This window comes from Alexandromys fortis, unplaced genomic scaffold (genome assembly GCF_014885135.2).
Source record: "Alexandromys fortis isolate MF-2015 unplaced genomic scaffold, M_Fortis_MF-2015_v1.1 scaffold_18, whole genome shotgun sequence".
Taxonomy (NCBI): Eukaryota; Metazoa; Chordata; class Mammalia; order Rodentia; family Cricetidae; genus Alexandromys; species Alexandromys fortis.
Genome location: NW_026067897.1, coordinates 405,387 through 426,117, shown reverse-complemented (window position 1 = coordinate 426,117; position 20,731 = coordinate 405,387). Strand labels below are relative to the sequence as shown.

At 37.8% G+C, this 20,731-nt stretch overlaps 1 protein-coding gene across 1 annotated transcript in view; it reads left to right on the top strand.

Annotated features, from left to right (window-relative positions):
* Positions 1 to 20,731, top strand: part of Cngb3 (cyclic nucleotide gated channel subunit beta 3) — a 129,925-nt gene that overhangs the window by 30,287 nt on the left and 78,907 nt on the right. The window contains exon 4 of the mRNA XM_050165855.1: positions 20,467 to 20,624. Coding sequence (XP_050021812.1) covers positions 20,467 to 20,624 — 158 coding nt within the window. The remainder of the gene's footprint in view (positions 1 to 20,466; positions 20,625 to 20,731) is intronic.

Here is a 20,731-nt window from a genome sequence, read left to right as displayed (position 1 = left end):
TGTGATTCTCTTTCTTTGTTAAGTCTTTATTTCCATTAGATGTCAAAGGAATCATGGCCTTGAAAAGGGAAGTAGGCAATGTTTCTTCTTTTTCTATTTTGTGGGATAATTTTTAAAGTATGTTTTTATAATTCTCTGTATTTCCTTGGTGTCTGTTGTTTTGTGTTGGGAGCAGTGAGACCCCAGATCCTGAATTTCTTGTAATCCCCTGATCTGAGTGCCTACAGCTGCTCTGAGCACGAGACCTTCAGGAGTTCCTGATGGCAGGAGAGTGGTATCTGGTGGGTTTGGCTGGGGCATGGCTATCTTTATATAATCTGCCCTTGAACACGATAAAGGGGCATTCTTGGGGAATTCAAGGATGACCCGTGTCTCTGTCTCTCTGTCTGTGTGTGTTTGTGTATTTTATTTAACTAAGCAAAACTATAATTATAACTGTTCTTCAACTCCATCAAAGACTCAAGAAGAATATAATATTACTTACATTAACAGGAAGTACATTGTAAGCAACTTCCAAAACTAGAAATGACAGAGACATCTAGCTGCCTGGACAGTCAGCCAAAGTTCTGCAATGTTGTGGGCACCCATCTTCAGCCTACTGGCCCATAGTATCTGGCAGGCTTTTCCATGAAGCAGGAAATTTCAGACAGTTCTGCCAATATTGGCAGAATGTCTAGAGACACTTTCACAAAGCAGGAACCCTGAAGATTCGGTCCTCAGCTGTTAGCACTGTTTGGGAGGATATGTAGACTTAGCTTGAGGATAGAGGACATTATGGCAGGCCTTGGAAGTTACTCCCTCCTCTTAACTCCAGTCTAGTTGTCTGCTTCTTGGTCCACCATAATGTGAAGAAACCACCTTGGAGAGTGCCACAATACCAGGCCTAACCCACCAGAGTGCACTGTATTCCCTGAAATCTTGAGCCAAAATAAATCCTCCCTCCCTGCCATTGTTTCTGACAGGTATTTTATTACATTAAAGAGAAGTGTGACTTACAAAGGAAGGCCCAGTTGAGAGAGGAAGAATAAAAGCATACAAGGAAATAACTGGAATTTTTATTTTAATTAACTCCCCTCTTAGGTAGTCTGAGAAGAAAGGTTAAGGATTAACCACCTGCTGTTGTCAAAAGCCTATGAGCACTGATCAGGTGAAAACTCTGACAATCCTATAAACTTAACAAAAAGAACCTGACACATTGAAAACACAAGAAATTGAATTTCCACACGAACTAATTACAGTAATCCAGCAAAAAAAAAAAAAAATAGCTTCCAGCAGTTTTTATATTTTACTTCTATTGATTTCTGAGATTGTCTACAATTTTGTCTTGAACCAGGATCACGCATCTTATTCAACAGTAATCTGTAAATACTAATGATTGGTTGGTTCATTCACAATGGTCATAGTTTACAGTGTACTAACATCCTACAATGGTGGTTCTATTGTTTATCTACAAAATTCAGGTCAGTTTATTTGCATTTAAATTGTTAATCATTGCAGTAATATAAGGATATAATAAATTAATTCTAAAATTCTATCGTAATTTCCAATATGCAATGCTTTTTATAATAGACAGGATTTATAAAGATTCAAATTTGTGGAACATAAGAATTATGCCTTCAGAATAAAAATTGGATTGTGGGGCTATTCCACTTCACCTGAATTCAAATAGTGAACCTCCCTGTCTTTAATCAATATAGGAAAAGCATTATTATCAAACAAAAATTAAAATAGAACCTATTTGGCCAAATAATACATCATTTGGCCAAATAGACCAGGGGCCTTGCATTTGCTCTCTGCTTTTTAGCTTTTCACAATGTTGAGGCTAACAATAAGAAACAGTTGAAAGCTGGGCAGAACATGAGCATTCAGAAGAGGAAAAGTACAAATGTTACAGCTCCGAAGAAAAGGTATCTTGACGGAAGTCACCCTATACCTACGGCTGTGAAAGGGTACATACAGCTATTGAGGGAAAGGTATCCTGACTTGCCTAGAAGACATGCTATACCTACAGCGGTGAAGGGAAGGTATCTTGGACACTTACAATTGTGAGGAGAAAATATCCTGAGTTGTCGGGAAGTCAGGCTATTCCCGAGGCTGGCTTCCCAGGGAGGATGGTCTCCCACAGGATGTGGAAATCCTGCTCCTGTCTAAGAGAGTTGCTACAGCTGATCTCTGCTCCACTTTGCTAAGAGAGTTTCTCAGCAGAGAGGTCCATTTCTCCTCAGCTCCAGTCCAAGTTATTTCTCTGCTTCAGTCCACTAAGGAGGTAACCCTTGCAGAACTGGAACAGATTGTGACTTCTGTTCTGCTCCCCTAAGGGAGTTTCCCAGCAGAGATTGCATCTCTGCCCCACTCTGCAAAGAGAGTTCCCCAGGAGAGATTCTGCTCCTTTCTGGAAACAGAAGGTCTTCATCCGAACTTCTTCCAAGAGATTTATTTGGGAAAGAGAAATCAAGAAGAGTGGTTGCCTCTGCCAGGGTGGTAAGGGGCAACTCCCAACTGAACAGGCACAGGGCTTATATAGGGCTTCTTATAAGCAGAGAGTTTTCTAGGGACAAGATTTTCAGGGAGGAAATTGGTCAGATTTCAATCCCCTTGAGCATAGACAAACTCAGATTGGCTAGATAGTTTGTTCACGGACTAGTTGTTTTTCCTGCCCATGCATTGGTTGGATTTGTGCTGAGTTGGTCAAAGGCAGATTTGGCTCTGGATTTAGGGCCAAAGTGTGTTTCTTTCCCTGTTTTTTGTTGTTGTTGTTGTTTGTTTGTTTGTTTGTTTGTTTGTTTGTTTGTTTTTCCCTTTGGCTCTAACTGTCTTTATATTCTTAAATTGTAAATTTCCCATGGTCAGTCATGACCCAAATAATAAATTATGTGTAGCGCCAAATAATCTTCTTATCTCACAGAGGCCCTTGGTTTTACCCTGTTAATATTTTATTATTTTCAAGCCCTTTATCTGCTCTTTATTGAAATCCCAACTTATTGTCATTTCCTTAACATTCTGTCATTTGCCTGTCAAACATCACTTCTTACCCCAGTCTGCAGCAGGAAATAAAAGCTTGTTAATATGTATCTTAACACAAATTACCTACTACCTCCCCAAAACCAAGGCAGTCCTAGTTTTATTCATAAAATAAAAGGCTTTTCCTCTCTAAGGAAAATTTAAATGTCACCAAATACCCCAGAAAGTGCTGGAAGGGATAGAAAATGAACAAAACTCCATAAACAATTATTTCCTCTCTATTTGTAAAACTGTTTTATTGCCTCAGTCAAACCCTTCACCAAGAACAAGCTTGAAAATGTAGTTTATATTTCATTTCTGAAAGATAATTACACTAGGCTTTAAAAGCCACAGCAATGCTCACATACAGGTAGATCCAAGTGTCATTTCATCCTCCTGAAAATGATATTTATATTGATTTTCAAAGAAGATTTAAGCAGCAAATAACATAGTTCATTTGCAAATAAATTTGAATCTCATGCATAAAATGAACAAATGTATTTTCATAAACAGAGATGATGAGAAGTCCCAGAAACAAAACTAGACTGGATTCTCAAGCATTATTTTTGAAAATGTAAATAATAAAGCAGTGTCTCTATATGACAAGCAAGATGGAGAAGTATGTTCAATAAATTAATTAACATTAATCTGATCTAACAACCTAACTACAGCCTCCATGTTTCATAATGGAAGGCTCAATTTCTTTGTTAGTGACCAGGATAAAGTCATAGATGACACAATTTTCAAATCCATATGTAAAACAAAATAAGATAGGGCTACAAGTATATACTTGATAGGGTAAAGAACTCAGACTGAAAGAGTGCATTGAGACAGACTGGCTACAGAACTTGGCCCTTTTTCTTCCTCCTCTGATCTTTAGCTCTATATGCTTAAAGAAATCTGTGAATCTACTAAAACTTCAGTTTCCTCATCTGAAGTGGAAATAATCAGGTATGAGCATCCAATTCACGGGATCATCTGAGATGCAAATGAAAAATACCAACAAATAAATATAACTCTTTAATAGCCTTAAAATATGATTCAAATAGAGTTCACCATTTGCCATGAATAAAAGTCTAAATTAAAATTTGAAATATTTACCAGGCAGTAGGGGTGCATGCCTTTTATCCCAACACTTGGGTGACAGAGGCAGGATGATCTCAGTGATATCATGACCAACCTGGTCTACCAAGTGAGTTCCAGTACAGCCTTGATTGTTACACAGAGAAACCCTACTTCAAAAAACAGAAACAAAAAAAAAAAGTATTCAATCACTTAACTGTAATAGGAGAGTGAGCACATTATAAAAAACTAGATTCATCTGGGTGGCTAAAGATTAACCAACATTGGAACCTAATTCCTCTAAAACAAATGATGATGATGATGATAAATTCAGAATATATAGTATAGCTGTTATTTTTCATAAAAGGTTCTCTGACAGAAAGAAAAGCTGAAAGGGAAAACACCTGTGATGTCAATGAAAGGGTCTCAACATTGGGCTATATAAAAACAACTTTAATATATAGAATCCTGTAAATGTAAGGTTCATACTAGTAAAAAAAAAAAGATTATCTTCAGATAATTGCTGTCCATTATTTGGAACAGAGATCGGATTTGCACTGTGTAGACTCAATAAACAAACTGAAGATCAGTGTGTAAAGTTCATAGAGCATCTTTTGATTCAAAGTAAAATTATTTCCAATTAAGAGAATAAAATGTAAAGCCTATCTGAAATATTCATCTATTGTATATAGTATATGACATGTGCACCTGGCTTTTTTTACTTAACACATTATTTCATTCAAAGAGGTTCATCCATGTTGTAGCCTAATCTGTTCTTCATTCTTCTATGGGTGAATAAAACTCCACTGTGCCTATATACTACAATTTGTTTATCCTTTTCTCTTAATAAACAGACAACCAGTTTTCCAACTTCTGAATATCATGACTACTGCTACTATGAGCACACAAGCACACACATATATGCTTATATGATTAGTAAGTATCTGTTGTCTACTCTCTGGGCTATAGACCTAAGAGTAGCAATTCTACTGTTATCTTTTGGAAGAACTTTAAAATGTTTTTCACAATGACTAAATCACTTTCTATCCCAACAGTGGATGAGAAGGCACAAGGGCTTCAATTTCTCCTTTTCCTTACTGACACTATGTTTTCATACCTTTTAATTATGGCCATCCCAGTTAACCTGTAGTATCACCAGTAGATAATAAACTTTAAAATCTTAGGCTGTTTTAAATACAAGTTAACAAACTACAGATGAAGATTTACTGAAAAGCTCATTAAGTTCATGTTTCAATGCCCAACACAGAAGACCTTGGTTGAAAATAGAATTCATTGTTTTCTAACCATTTTTTGAATTTATGTCTTCAGCATAATATAAAATTTGAATTTCCCTCTGCCCACAAGCAAATAAAAAAGTGTCTCCTTTTCATGAAAGTGAGAGCACTATACCTGCTTCCAACTAAATTGCCGGGGTTTTCAGTGTCCAACATCACCACACACACTGTTAAAGCCACTATATCACCAACATCTAACCTGAATATGAAGCAGTTTAAGTAATTAGTATCTAAAGGTAGTATTGCAAGAATCACAATAACTCAAGCTTCTTATCAGTTGCCAAATACCCTGAATTCATATTTCTGTAGAAAGGCCTAATATCTATTCCTCCTTATTTGTTTTTGTTTTTGTTTTTTGAGAAAGGGCCACATGTAGCCCAAGCTGGCCTCAAACTCTCTATGTGTCTGACTTTGAACGCTTGATCCTCCACTGCCCAAGTATTGAGATTGTAGCTATGTGCTCCCATGTCCTCTTCAAACATAAACTTATTTCCGCTGATAATCAGCTCTTCTTTTCAAATATCAGATTTAGAGAAAGAGATCTCGAGCATACCTGCAACACTTTAAAGATACTGTGTCATTTATTCTCCTTTTTTGTTTGCTTGTTGCCAAGAGGAAGATTCTGTCGCTTTAGCTGAGATGAATCAAAATGAAAATGAAAATGTGTGTGACTATAGATGTCCCTGGTTTGCATAAAAATCTGTGATGCATGCCCATAATCTGCACTGCTGAAAGTCGATCGAATCGTGAGCTCCCTCAGCCATGCCCACATGATTTATAAGCCAATTCTACAACTATGACTGTTATGCTCCTCAGAAATTAGGGCATTAGAATTGACTATTCAGAATGCTACAGTATGTGACAGACTATAAAAAAATATTTGCACAAGGCTTTTTAAGTAATTTTGGCTGTAAAATCTGACAACAGCATTGATCAGTAAAGCAATCTGCATGTCTGAAAAAGCTTTGGAAATTTGTGTACAGTGCCATACGGTGTTCTCAGTTCTCTACAATTTCTTCTTCACGATCCAAATGTATCTCCCTACAGCTTACTGCAGTATCCACCTTTATAAAATATTACTTGTATCTTACAAGTTGGCAAAATAAGCTAAAGGTAGAAGCTATTGATTTAAATATTAACACACTCTCCAACACCTTTCATTCATTTAGAACCTGAATAACTATGTAGTGTTTCACAAAATCCAAGTATTCCCTATTTTTTTATGAGAAGATATTTATTCCAAGACTATTTTGAACTCTTGAAACTAAAATACTCTTTAAAGATGAGCAAACTCTGAGCCCTAATTATTTCTTTCTCTCTATTAGCATTTGTTTATAACCTTTTATCCTCTATTCATATATATGGCTTTTTAATCAGTTATACTAGACAGTCAACCCCTTTGAAAATGCCATAATAAAGCCCAGTTCATTGAGCTTTGTGTGAGACTCAGGTATCACACTGACACAGGTGGTATAAGGTAAAATCAGGACCTCTGACTTCAAGAAAAGCTTAAGTGCTACAACCTACAGAAAATTAGGACTCCTAACTAAAGCCTAAACTTATTCTTCTTTTCTTGTTTATCTTTTTATAACTTTTATTATTTAAAAAAACTTGCAAATAAATAAAAACATCACATATCAAAATTATCCAGACCCAATATCTATACTACTTAAAGAACTTATATACAGTTAGTTAGTTAGTTAGTTAGTTAGTCAGTATAATCTTATCACTTATAGTTAGAGAAGCATTTGTTTGTACCCTTTAGAACAGGGTTGTTAATTATAATTTTAATTTTTTGAGGTTGTATAAGTAGGGAATAATATTCAGTTATAAAGAAAAAATAAATCTTTAAATTTGCAGATAAATAAAGGAAACTAGAGATTATTTTGAGTGAAGTAACCAGACCCAGAAAGACAAATGTTGAATGTTCTTTCTCATCTGATGTTCCTAACTCCAAACCTTCAGATGTGAATATGTAACCTGGAGTAATCAGAGAAACCAAGAAAGTAAGAATAAACTGTTGTAGCAGGTGGAAGGTATGAACAATACAGAGGAGAATATCAGGGTACAAGTGATCTGAAAGGGGAAATGAGAAAATGGGGGGCTTTAACTAAGGAAGTGGAAGGAAATAGATACAGAAGAAGGGGGTGAGGAGAGCAAAATAGCAGCAAGGATGTCTGAAAAGTAATAAGAAATCATACTTTTAATTTTCTATCAAAAATATCTACAATATAAGTCAATATAGACATATACATATATAATTGTCCCATCCGAGCTGACAATGCTCCCCTCAAGAGCCATATACTCTAACAAAAACCTCAACACCAAGCATGAGAAGCCCTCTTTTGAGTCGTTGGTTAAGGGTGTCCAAGAGACTCACAATCTTTAGAGACTAATGCTGTTGCTATTGGCTACTCCCCTAGAGGTGAAAGGTGAGTCTCTATTACTGAAGGCACCAGGTACTTCAGAGAACTCAGAGGACCAGATATGGACCCAACCTAAAAGCCTCCTCTTAGTGACTAGCTATCATGGTACCAGGAAACCCCAGAAGATTCCAAGGGAGGGAATAAATTAGTAGTCTTCCCACCTAGACTGTGATTTTTATAAAATGCTTCAATTGCTATTTCATGCCTTATTTATTTTTGTGTGTGCATGTTACATGTGGGGGTACATGCGTTGCCATCATATGTGTAAAGGGCAGAGAATAACTTGAGGGTTATTCTGTTCTTCCACAATGTGGGTCCAGGGATGGAATTCAGGTCATCCTTAGCACCAAATACCTTTACCCACTGAATCTTCGTACTGACTCTAGATTTTTCATTTCTACTTGTTTGCGTGCTTATATGTGTTTGTTGATTTTGTTTGTTTGTTTGTTTGCGGCTAAAAAGTATTCTATGGCACGGATGTACCAATGTGTTCAAGCATTCACCAAGTGGAGATCACCTGCATTATCCTCAGTTTAGAGTTATTAGAAAGAAATAGGATATGAACATGTTTTTCTTTGGCTAAAAATTGTCCAAGAATCTAGTTACATAGTCACATGGCAATTGCATGTTTACTACTGTATGAAATGCCAAGCTGGTTTTCAAATGGGTATACCATTTTATATTTTGGACAGCAGTGTATTGACTGGAAAGACTATTATCTTCCCTTTTTTAAATTGTTTTTTTTTTTTAATTCAGCTGGTGGCTTTTAATGGTAATATGAGTCTCCTGCCAGTCCATCCTCAGCAGCAGATTACAGACCAAAATCACAGGCTGGATAGCATTTGGTTTGGTCACTATTTTGATTTTAGCCAGCCTAAGAGGTGCCTTTTTGCCTATGAATATTCAATTCATAAGGATATTTCAGTGTGTTTTTAATTTGCATGTCCTAATGGCTAAAACATACTGGGAGACCTTTCCTGCATTTCTTTGTTATGTGTGTGTTCTCCTCTGTGAAACACAAAATATCATTTGCCCATCCGATGATGAGATTGCTTTACTTTCTTACCATTGAACTTCAGAGTTCCTCATATGTTCTAGATGGCTAGACCATTATCAGATATATAGTCTGTAAATATTCCACTGTATAACTTGCCTTTTCATCCTCTTAACACAATCTTTTATGCTCAGTTTCTGATTTTGATCAAGTTACAATTTATCAGTTTTTCCTTTCATGGATTGAGCCGTTGGGCCAAATTTAAGAACTGTTTGCTAGCCCTGAGCCCAGGGTTTTCTAAAGCTTTCATAGTTTTATGCTTTTCACTTTGAAGTCCGTGATCTGTTTTGCGTTAATTTTTATATAAGAGCTGAGGTTGAAGATGAAATTCATTCTTTTGCCTATGAATATCCAATTACTTTGGCACCATATGTCAAAAGTGCTATCTTTACTTCTTTAAACTGCTTTTGCACCTTTATAAAAAAAAATCAGTTGGTGGCTTTTTAATGGCGAGACGGGTAACCTGTGAGTCTGTCCTTAGCCGCGGACAACTGACAGCAATCAAGAGTATGGCAGTGACCTCGTCAGCACAGATGTCTTCATGAAAACGTGAATGCTAAAAAAAGAAGGGAAGTTATTACCAGCTGCTTTCGTCTTTAACAAGTTTCAATACAGAGGGACAGACTTCCAGTACAGCTGCTGTTGAGTTTCTGCGCTTAGCAGTGACTCTTATGACTCTGTCTTGCTCGTTGCCAGCCTCCTTTCAACAGACATGAGACCCTTCATCCTCTCATCAATAGAGAGTAAAATGTTACTTAAATTTCACTTACATGCCCAGCCACTGTCACCAAGGTTTGCAGTTTGGTTCTTACACTTCGCTTTGACTCACTTTCTACTCTAGACTCTACTTTAAACAAGGAGAAGATGCAACTAAGAATGGCTCTCCTATATGCACTTCTCTCGCTTCAGTAATGCAGGATATCCATCCTATATTCTTTATCAAGTGCCATTAACTCTCTACCTGGAGTATAAATTATGTCTCTTACTTACACCTTCAGAGAAAAGAAACTGCAGATATTTCCCAGTCAATGAAGTCTATCGATGAAAGCTATTTGCTCCCCACTCACTTTTAAAGAAGAACGTGTCATAAACACTAATCCCTCTGCCGCCTATTGATCAGGAACTGACAGAAAGTCTGATTCTCCAGGGGCCTAAAAGGTAACCACAACCAGGTCTGTTCTGCAGTCCAGTGCCCAGTATGCAGTGTCATAACCTTATCTGCATGGCTGATTATCAGCATCCCCACTTCTCTCTCTCTGGTCTGATTTCCTTCTGGGCTATTTCTGGTTTCTCTGAGACTCACATGTGATTTTACTTCATTGACTCACGCAGTCTTGATTTCCTTCTTGCTACAAATTGCCTTCACTTGCATTTAGATTATTCAATTGCTCTGAATGGGTCCCCTCCCTGCCAGAAGCTCTTCATACATCTCCACTGGAAACCCTATGAATGAAGCCAGTGTCAGCACCACCAGCTCCTCCTTTAATTCCCCAGACCTCAGTAACACATACTGCTGCCAAGGCAGAGACAAAAACGCATCAAGGCGATTCACATCTGCTTTAGGAGTTGGGGTTATTTTAAACTCCTCATGAGACCTATTTCTTGATGTTCTCTGCCTCACTCTCATTCATTCTGATTCGGGGGAGTTGGGTCAGAATGCAAGACATCCTTCCACCATGTTTTAGCACTGATGGCGATTACTGTGCTCTAACAGCAGGGAACAGGGCCTCACTTTCTCTCAGGGTATTTCTTCTGTGTAGTAAGCACTTCTGCATAAAGATTTGTTCTCATGGAAATTTTTGCTTGGTTAACAGGTGAGTAGACCCACAGCCTGAGAAGAGTTCATGATGATCACTTCCACCAGCGCTCCTCTGTGCTAACAAAACTCCAGATGTTTTTACGTGCTTTCCCCTCCATCCACACCTCGTTGCCTTCTAAATTATCTTCCTGGTGCATTAGCTTTCTGTTGCTGCCGTAAAACACCTGAAGAAAATCAACTAAGGGGGAGAGAAGATTTATTCAACTGATGGTTTCAGGGGTACAGACCTATGATTGGAGAGTCTTTGCTTCAGGGTTTGCGGGCAGCATGCAGAGAAGGTCCTCAAATTCCTGGCAGTGAAGAAACAAAGAGAGCAGAGCAAGGAAGGTCTAATGTCTCAAAGTCCCTTCTAGTGCATGCTTCCAAAGATCTAACCTCTTTCCTCAAACTGCTCTGTCTGAAGGTTTCACGGGGTCCCAATAATGCATGAGGCTGGAGACCAGCTCTTTGACAAGAAGCCTTTGAAGGACATTTAAAATCCATGCCATAACACTTGGTGTCAATGAAAGAAGCCACCCTTTTCTCTTCTTGGGGGATTTAGTGGTTTTCTCTTTCATTTTAGTCTTCTGAGATTTATGATACAGATTGAATGGATTAAAGAACAAAAATCTATTTTCTTGTAGTGCAGGTGGCAGGAAGGCTACGAGCAAGATGTCATTAGGGTGGGTTTCTGGTGAGGACTATTCTCTGTCTTGGAGAGGTCACCTTCTTTCTGTGGTTCACATGGTTCTTCTCTTCGTGTGCAGAGAGAATGCACTCTGCTATCTCCTCTCTTCTTGTAAGATTGCCAATCGTGACACACTTGGGACACTCCACATAGGACTTCACTTAAGCTCCCTAATGGACCCATTTCTGCATAAGTCACATTATGGATAAGGGCTTCATCACATGAATTTTGTGGGCACAAATTTCAGGCCATAACATATTCTAGTAGAACAAATTTTACATTTCATTTTTAGGTTAGCATGCAAAGCATAGGGTTTCAGCATAGCATCTTTATTCACATGTCATTAAAGCTACTTTAAAATGAAAATATTAAGGTGCTTTTAATAAGTGTATAAGTAAAAACAAGCATAGAAGTATATAAAATAGAAAATAATAAAATTGACTAAAGAAATAAAAAATATAGAATGTTATGTTTTGTGATCCAAAGAAATTATAGTAATGGATCTGTCTAATAAATGTGTAAGAAAGGCATATTTAAAAGACATATCAGAACATCGCAAAGACAACATTTTTCAGAAACACTTGTGAATACATTCCTTTTGACCCTTTAAGGCCAGAAAAATAAAAGATAAAAATTTAGTCATCGTATGCTGCCCCTAATAGGCTACCCATTTTCTAGTAGGTAGCTCTACACCCATGCACATGCAGGCAATCCTAAATAGACTCAGTGGGTATGATTGTTTGATTATTTTATTTTATTTCATATGTGTGAATGTTTTGCCTATGCACATCTATATGTGCAGTTTGTATATCTGGTGTCTGTGGAGAACATTGGAACCCCAGGAACTGAAGTTAGGGATCATTGTGGGCAACCATATGGGTCCTGGGAGTAAAATCTGAGTCCTCTGCAAGAGCAACAAGTGCTCTAAGCCACTGTGCTATTTCTCCAGGCCCTCAGTGGGTTTCTAAAAAGAGGACATGAAGGGAAAAATTAGTTGGGGAATATTGGGAAGTCAAAGAGAGGGAGCAGGAGAGGATATTATCAAAATACATTATATTTGTGAATAAAATTCTCCATAGTAATAAATAAATAAAAGTATTTTGAAGTAATTTTTAAAATTAAAAGTCACTGTACTTGTTTCTTGCTGCTGTCTGAAATTTAGCCAATATTGAAATGAAATATGTCAGCATTAGCAATCTATGTAACAATGTTTTTATTATTTTATTACTTTTAAAGAATTATCTAACTTTTAATAGGGTTAGTCACATTTATGGGTCATTAATTAGTGGTTCACATACAAAAATCACATCATGGCCATAAGGCCCAGCATTTACGAAGTAATAGAAGCAATTCTCTAAAGAGTAGATCCTTCCTGGGGAGACAGGACACAAGCCTAGAAGACATTAAAGTATCATGAATGTTACAGCTAGATCAAAAACCATTGAGTCTAGAAAAGTATATGCCATAATATACACGTGCCCATTACCATATGTATAAACTAATGTGTACAAGCAATGCCATATGCATATATGAAACCTTATAAACAGTCGGAATCCTCAGCACTTGGGGATGAATGTAAGAAGAGACTGACTGTTAAGTATGTACTCCCAAAATTTCTTTAAAATTTGGATGCTTTATGGTAAACAGCAAGATATTTTAGTAAAAATCAGAAACTTATGTCATTTCTAATTACTTTAATTCAGAAGTATAACAAACCAGGTGGGTTTTTTAACCAAATATAGCTTTTGGGGACAGCTATCTAAATTTATCCTTATTTCACAAATAAGGCAAATAAAAAAGAAAACCCTGCTCCTCTCTCTCCCCAAAAGATTCCAAGTTAGAATATGTTTCTGTTTGCATAATTCCTATATGCAACTCAACAAGATAGAAATAGCATCTTTCAAGGGAATTTAACCACCTTGGATATTTTAAAAAAAATTATAGAAGACACTGATAAGTGAATTACTTCTTGAGAGGATTTGATCAAAGTAAAGTTTGAAAAAGTCAAAGTTTATTCAAGATTTCATTAGAAAAAAGTACTACTGTTAAACAAGTTTCAAATATAATGAATCAAATCCAGAATATTATTTAAAGAACAAATGCATGTTCTGTGAGATTTTTTAAAAACAAAATGATTTAAAATGGGGGAGAAAATGACAAAATTTGGTGACCTTACAATTTTTCCTTACCAATTATTTTAAATATCACCGATAAAAACTTCCTTGCTACAGATTAAAGTCCTCCTGCCCCTGCTTTGTGTACAGTCTAAGACATCAAAACCTCCATTTTCAAACTTGGTGGCATTGCTTTCTCTTAGACCTAGCTTTCTACTTGCTGCTTCTAAATTCCTTCTTTTTATGCTACTGTTTAAATGTCAAAAAGTTCCAGGTTGATGAATCCCAATCTTTTCTTGTTCCATGTAGGTTCTTACTGGTAGTCTCACCCACAGAATAATTTCCACGATGTCTTCTCGGTCAGTGGTTCTTCCATCAACATCCCTAGCTCAGCCCTCTCTGCTGACATCCAAACTCAAATTCCAAGCTGCCTTGTATATTGAATATATTTAAAAATTTCTTCATTCTTAATCCATACCTCCAGCTTAACACACACTGAATAGAGTTCTCTTACAACTCCATCCTAGATGCCCATGTGGAGTCACAATCATACCTGTGGTTAACTCAGTTAGTTTCCAGGCCTGCCATGACAAATGAGCACAGATCGAGAGGCTCTAAATAACAGAACTTGACTCTCACAGCCGTGGATCCAGAAGTTGCAAATTGCAGGTGCTAAAATGGTGTGTCTTCTTGGAAGCTTGAAGATGAACAGGTTGTAGGCTGCTCTGTGTGTGTATGTGTGTGTGTGTGTGTGTGTGTGTGTGTGTTTTGCTCACTCTGTTTGTGGTGTCTACTGGCAATCAATGTCATTTCTTAGCCTGAAGATGAATCTCTACAACTTCTGCCACATCACCACATGCACACATGAACGCTCTTCAAATCATACTTCCTCTTGATCACAAAAAATAATTTCTTTTTTAAAACATATTTCCTAAAACAGCTAATAATTTCCTCTCTCAGAATTCTGCTGTGGTTTCCCACACGTCTACGAACCTTTCAGTTATCTATAATTTTGGAGCCTAGGTTTAAATCTTTATTTCACTCTAAAGACCACAAAAAACAATAGTTCTTTGCTCATGTTATTTTCTTTGTCTACCATTTGTAATAAAGCACAATTTTCCTCTAAAGCTACATTTTAAATATCTCCTTTAAGAACTTATCTGAGGAACTGGAGAAATAGCTCAGAGGTAAAGAGCACTGGATGCTCTTTCAGAGGTCCTGATTCCAATTCCCAGCAATCACATGGTGTTTCAAACTATCTATAATGATATCTGATGCTGTCTTCCGATGGGCAGGCATGCATGCAGACAGAACACTGTATAGACAGTAAATATTTTTTTAAAAAAGAACTTACCTGAGGACAGCATCTACCCATCTTATCCCCCCCATAAAAATTGGTCATCATATGCCACATCAAAATGTGGCATGCATAGATAATATATACGCATATGTGTATGTGTGTATACCATAAAATATTGTTCTACCATTTAAAATGAAATATTTTCACTTGTATCAACATAGGTGAACAGGAAAATATAATGTTAAATAAAATAAGTGAAGTACGTAAGAATGAATGCCTAATGTTTTCATTTGTGTAGATACCCAAAGAATTTATCTTATAAGAAGTAGATAGGAGGCCTGGAGAGATGGTTATGCTCTTCCTGAAGCCCTGAGTTCAATTCCCAGCAGCCACATGGTGGCTCATAACCATCTGTAATGAGATCTGGTGCCCTCTTCTGGCCTGCAAGCACTTATGCAGGCAGACTACTGGATACATAATAAATATTTAAAGAGAGAGAGAGAGAGAGAGAGAGAGAGAGAGAGAGAGAGAGAGAGAGAGAGAGAAGCTAATATAATAGTGATCATTGGGTAAGGAACACACAGAAAGAAATTGGACAGAAGCTCCCCAGACACAGTTAGATAGGAGAAAAAAGTCCTAATTAAAGTGTTTAAAAAAATTAAAAGGAAAACTCATTTTAATCATTACAAATTACATATACACATTGAATCATCAGTGTACCTCATATATGTACAATTTTATGTTAAAAATTAAAATAAATTAAACAAAAATAAAATCTGAAAGATCCAACCTTAAACGAGAGGACTTCATTAAGATCTTACTTTATTTATATGTAGATGTCTGTGCATCTGTGTATTTATGCATGCTGAGAGGCTAGAATACAGTGTTGAAGTCCCTGAAGTTGGGGTTACAGATGGCTGTGAGCCACCCAAATCTGGCCACTCTGGTCGAACAGCTTGCACTCTTAATAGCTGAGCCATGTCCCCAGGTCATCTTAAATCTGATACATCAGTACCCACATGTAAATGACAAGCTTTTCTTTCCTATCTCATCTTCTACAATTAGCTATTTCCTACATTTCAGTGATGTGGGATTCCACTCTGTATGCTGTGAATACTATTAGTTAATAAAGAAACTGTCTTAGGTCTGTGCAGGGAATAGAAGTAGGCAAGGAAAACTAAACTGAGTGGTGGGAGAAAGAAAGGCAGAGTCAGAGAGAAGCCATGTAGCCCCACTGGACACAGACACTGGAACTTTACCCAGTAAGCCACAGCCACATGGCGATACACAGATTAATAGAGATGGCTTAGTTTAGGATATGAGTTAGCCAGAAATACACTTAAGCTATTGGCCAAACAGTATTGCAAATAATATGGTTTCTGGGTGATTATTTTGAGTTTGAGCTGACCGGGAACCAACAAACGGCCTCATTGCAACATTTCAGTACTGAGGGCCTGAATCCCATCCATCCAGGTCTTGCTGAGATCCACTTCCTGGAAGGCAAAAGCCTCTGCAAACCCTGAGTTCTGTCATTTGTTCAATTTTAAGTTATAAGGACACTTCTGATAATTGAAGAAATAAGGAATTATAATTTGACCTTTTTTTCATCAACTTCTTAAAGTGATTGCTCTCTGCATCTTTATTTTTAAAAAGTCGAGACGATTCATCTGGTACAGGTGATACGGCCAAGCCTGATGACCTGAGTGGCATCACAGAGATCCACATGATGTAAGAGAGTGAACCAGCTCCCACTAGTTATCCAAGAACACTTCCCTTCTGTGTTTATATAGCAAAATGTGTTAAAACATTTTCCATATACCAAAGCCGCTGTTACATACTCACGAGGACGGATGTTCAGTGTGTAAGACATACAGACAGGAGCTCTCAACGCTGTCATTGTGCCTCCTTTACCCCCAAGCATCTTCGTGAAACATGTGTCTCCTCATCTCCATTTGCCTTTTTTATTAAGTCATGAAATAACCTAAAGAAAACAAGTCTGACGTTTCTGTCTGTACCTAGGCAGAGAATAAGGGCATTACATCCTCTGGAAAAGAAGCAGAAGAAAAAGAAAAGAAAATGGGCTGACACATTGATGTTGCAGTCAACACTCCCAAAAATATGTAACAGTGGAAATATATTTGACATGTGTGAAACACTAGCATACTTTCTAATTCTATTTCCATGGTTGCCCATAAGGTACATTCACACAATATAAACTGGTGTGATTATGTGGCAATTCCACAGTCAGCTGGGGCTTATAGATACTTCAGGAAAGGAGAAATATTCTCCTCAGATCTCAGGTCTTGCTTGAATTAGACATTTTGACAGTTTTCGTACCTGACTTTATAATTAATGACCCAACAGCACTCAACTATGCTTTTTATAGAATTTTGAACCATTGGAGCAAATCAAATTAGGTCAAACAACAAGTAAGAAGTAGCAGGTTTATTGAATAAGTTATCATTAAAAATCTATCTTGTCCTAAGTCTCCCAGACCTTAAAAAAGATGCTGCCTTTGACCTTGAGATTGAACAGTCTGGGATGATTCTATCCACATAAGTTTGTTCCAGTATCCCTTGGACTGATGACCATCAAGTTATTACCTTCAGAACTATATTTTTAATGCCTCCTGGGTAACACAAGCATGACCTTATTACTCAAGGTCCAGTGGACACTTTTAACTGAATAGACATAGCAACATAAGACCTCATTTATTTTTCATGCACTCACTACAGACAAATACCTATATTATGATTTAAGTCTTAATGGCCCTGTGGTGGTTTAATGAAAATGGTCTCCATAGGTTCATAGCGAGTGATGCTATTAGAAAAGGTGGCCTTGTAAGAGTGGGTATGGCCTTCTTGCATGATGTATTGAGTGTGGACTTTGGGGTTTCAAATATTTAAGCCAGGCCCAATGTCTCTCTATTCCTGCTATCTGCCAACCTAGATGTAGAAATCTTGACTTCTCTAGCACCAAATCTTCCTGCATGCCACCTTGTTTCCCACCATGACAGTAATGGACTAAACCTCTGAAACTGTAAGCCAGCTCCATTTAGATATTTTCCTTTATAAAAGTTGACATGTTTTGAAGCTAGAAAACATTATTTTGAGTTGAGGTAACCCAGACACAGAAAGACAATTATCACATGTACTCACTCATAGGTGATATTTAAACATAAAGCAAAGAAAGCCAGCCTACAAACCACAATCCCAGAGAACTTAGACAACAATGCAGACACTAAGAGAGACTTACATAGATCTAATCTACATGGGAAGTAGAAAGTAGAAAAAGACAAGATGTCCTGAGTAAATTGGGAGCATGGGTTCTTTGGGGGAGGGTTTAAGGGGAGAGGGGAGAGGCAGATAGGGGGGCAGAGAAAAATGTAGAGGTCAATAAAAATCAATTTTAAAAAAAAGTCAAAAAAGTTGCCATGATCATGTGTCTTTTTATATCAATAGAAACCCTAGCAGAGATACATACCACTATATAGGTTCTTTTTTGTTTGTTTGTTTTTTGTTTTTCAAGACAGGGTTTCTCTATGGTTTTGGAGCCTGTCCTGGAACTAGCTCTTGTAGACCAGGCTGGTCTCGAACTCACAGAGATCCTCCTGCCTCTGCCTCCCGAGTGCTGGGATCGGCTACTATATAGGTTATTGTGTGAAAACCTTGTTTCCAGCTGGTGGCACCGGTTTTAGGAAGTTGTGAAACATTTAGGATATTGAACCTAACTGGTAGAATTAGGTCATTAGGCGTGGGTCTTGAAATTTATACTTACCCTTTGTTACAGTGGATATTTGCTTTCTCTTGGTTCAAGCCACTTGAAAAAGTAGCCACAAGTTTTGACCTCTGAAAGAAGCATGCATAATAATTTTAAGAAATGACAAGCTGGGTATAGTGGCACTTGCCTTTAATCCTAGGACTCAGGAGACAGAGGCTGGCATATCTCTGTTAGTTAAGGCTAGCTTGAACTAATGAATTCCAGGGCATCCAGGCATACAAAGAAAGATCCTGTCTTCTCAAAAACACCAAGAAAGAAGGAGGAGGAGGAAGATGAGGAGGAGAAGAAGGAAGGAGGGAGGAAGGAAGAAAAAAATGGAATAGAAAAGCAATAGCCTGGAGATCTAGAAGTCTTTATAGATACACACATTGAGAGAGAAGGTAGGGGATAGAAGTTCCTGAGTACAGGTGAACCAGTACCTAGAATGTGAGCTTGGGAGATACGGCCCTACCCCTTGTCGTCTACCACATGGTGGCATGGGAGGTGGGGAGAGATGCCCCCCTCGATACCTGTGGTAGGTGTGAGAGTTTGCCTAGAGATCATAAGAGTAGGAGAGCTGTCCCTGACTTTCACCAGCTGCAGAACTCTGAAGAGTGGTCCCTACACCTTGCCTGGGCAACATAGTAGAACTGGCCCTGCTGGTGTAGGTGTGGGAGAGCTTACACTGATGGCATAAAAGTATAGGAACCAGTCCCTCCCTTGCTCACTGCTGCAAGGCGTGAACCAGCCAGAGTAATGCCACAGAGCTTACCTTGGTCATGAGGATGAAGAAGACCTGAAGATCTGACCAACCCTGAAACTACCCAGGCCCAACATTCACCTCATCTATGATCTGTTGGAGCAAGTGAACGGGCCAGTCTGGCTACCTAAGGCTGCAGGATGTCCATGACACAGGGCAACAGTAGGGTATCTAAGAGGAGTCCCAGTGAGGGCCTAGCATCATAGTGTAGCAGAAACTAGAAGCCTCAAGCCAGATCAGTGACTCTTTGCAATGAACACTTGGGGGTAAAGATGGGTGGATAAAAGAGTTAACTGTGTGACTTATTGTGTCACACTACAGCTTCCATGATAAGATTCTCTTTATTATCTCTCCTTTCTTTTTTCTCTTAAATTTTATTTTATTTTGGAATGGGAGAGTTGTAAGGAAAGAGGGCAGATACAAAGTGACAAAGAGATAAATGGGATCGAGACACAAAGAATTTTAAAATATATTCTAACATGTATATGGAAATGCAAAAGAACTAGAATTTTGAAAACACTTTTTTAAAAAAAAGCCTCAGATCCTTGAAGTTATAGGACTAAAGTCTTGTTTTCTTACTATCAGCTATCCAAAAGTCACTGTCAATGGAGATCTAGAATTCTTATCAGTGACCCCCTTCTTCAAAAACTCCCATGTGGTGGGGAATTTCTATCCAGTAACCTCCCCTTCACACTTTGAATCTTTGACTGCCTGTTCTGTTGCCAGTCAAAGAAACTCATCTTTCAGAGGGTTCACATGATTCTATCAGCCTGCTGTACCACCTCCTCATCTTGAAGTAAATCACGCCATGTACCAAGTGCTAACTCTAAGAGCAAAGCCCACATGTTCATCATCTCTGGGGTTATGAAGTCATGGTGTCATCTTAGGTCCTGCCTTCCTTACCAGCTTTTTTCTTCTGGAGACAGAGTTTAATGATAGAACCATGGTCCTCAGGTCCCATGTTGTCAAGAATGACCATTTGCTGTTTGTAGAACTATCATTTTCTAATAGCATATGTGCTGCTAAAACAAGTGCCTAGCATCCAATTTTTCAATGGCAATCTATCTTCCATCAGAATTGTTCCCCTTTTATGTCAGTGTTTTCATTTTATTATTCAGTGGCAAAAATGAGAAATTAATAATCTTCAATACATAAGGAAAAAACTGTATGTATCTCCTCAGGGACTTATTTCAATTTGTTTTTCATTTAGCTTTAAGAACAAACTGTTTGAAGGCTCAACTATAAATGGATATGCTGATGCCCAGCTACACAACCTGGTGAAAAGGATGCGTGAAAGGACTGCTTTCTACAAGAAAAAACTGACAGAGGATGAGAATTCATCCTCACCCGAAGCTAGCCCTCAGACTGGTAAGCATTATTCCTTCAAGGTGCTACTGAGAAGGAAGTTATATGAGAACATTTATTTGGACAATTATTCAGGTTAGATCCCAGAAAAGCAATTCCTGAGACAATAA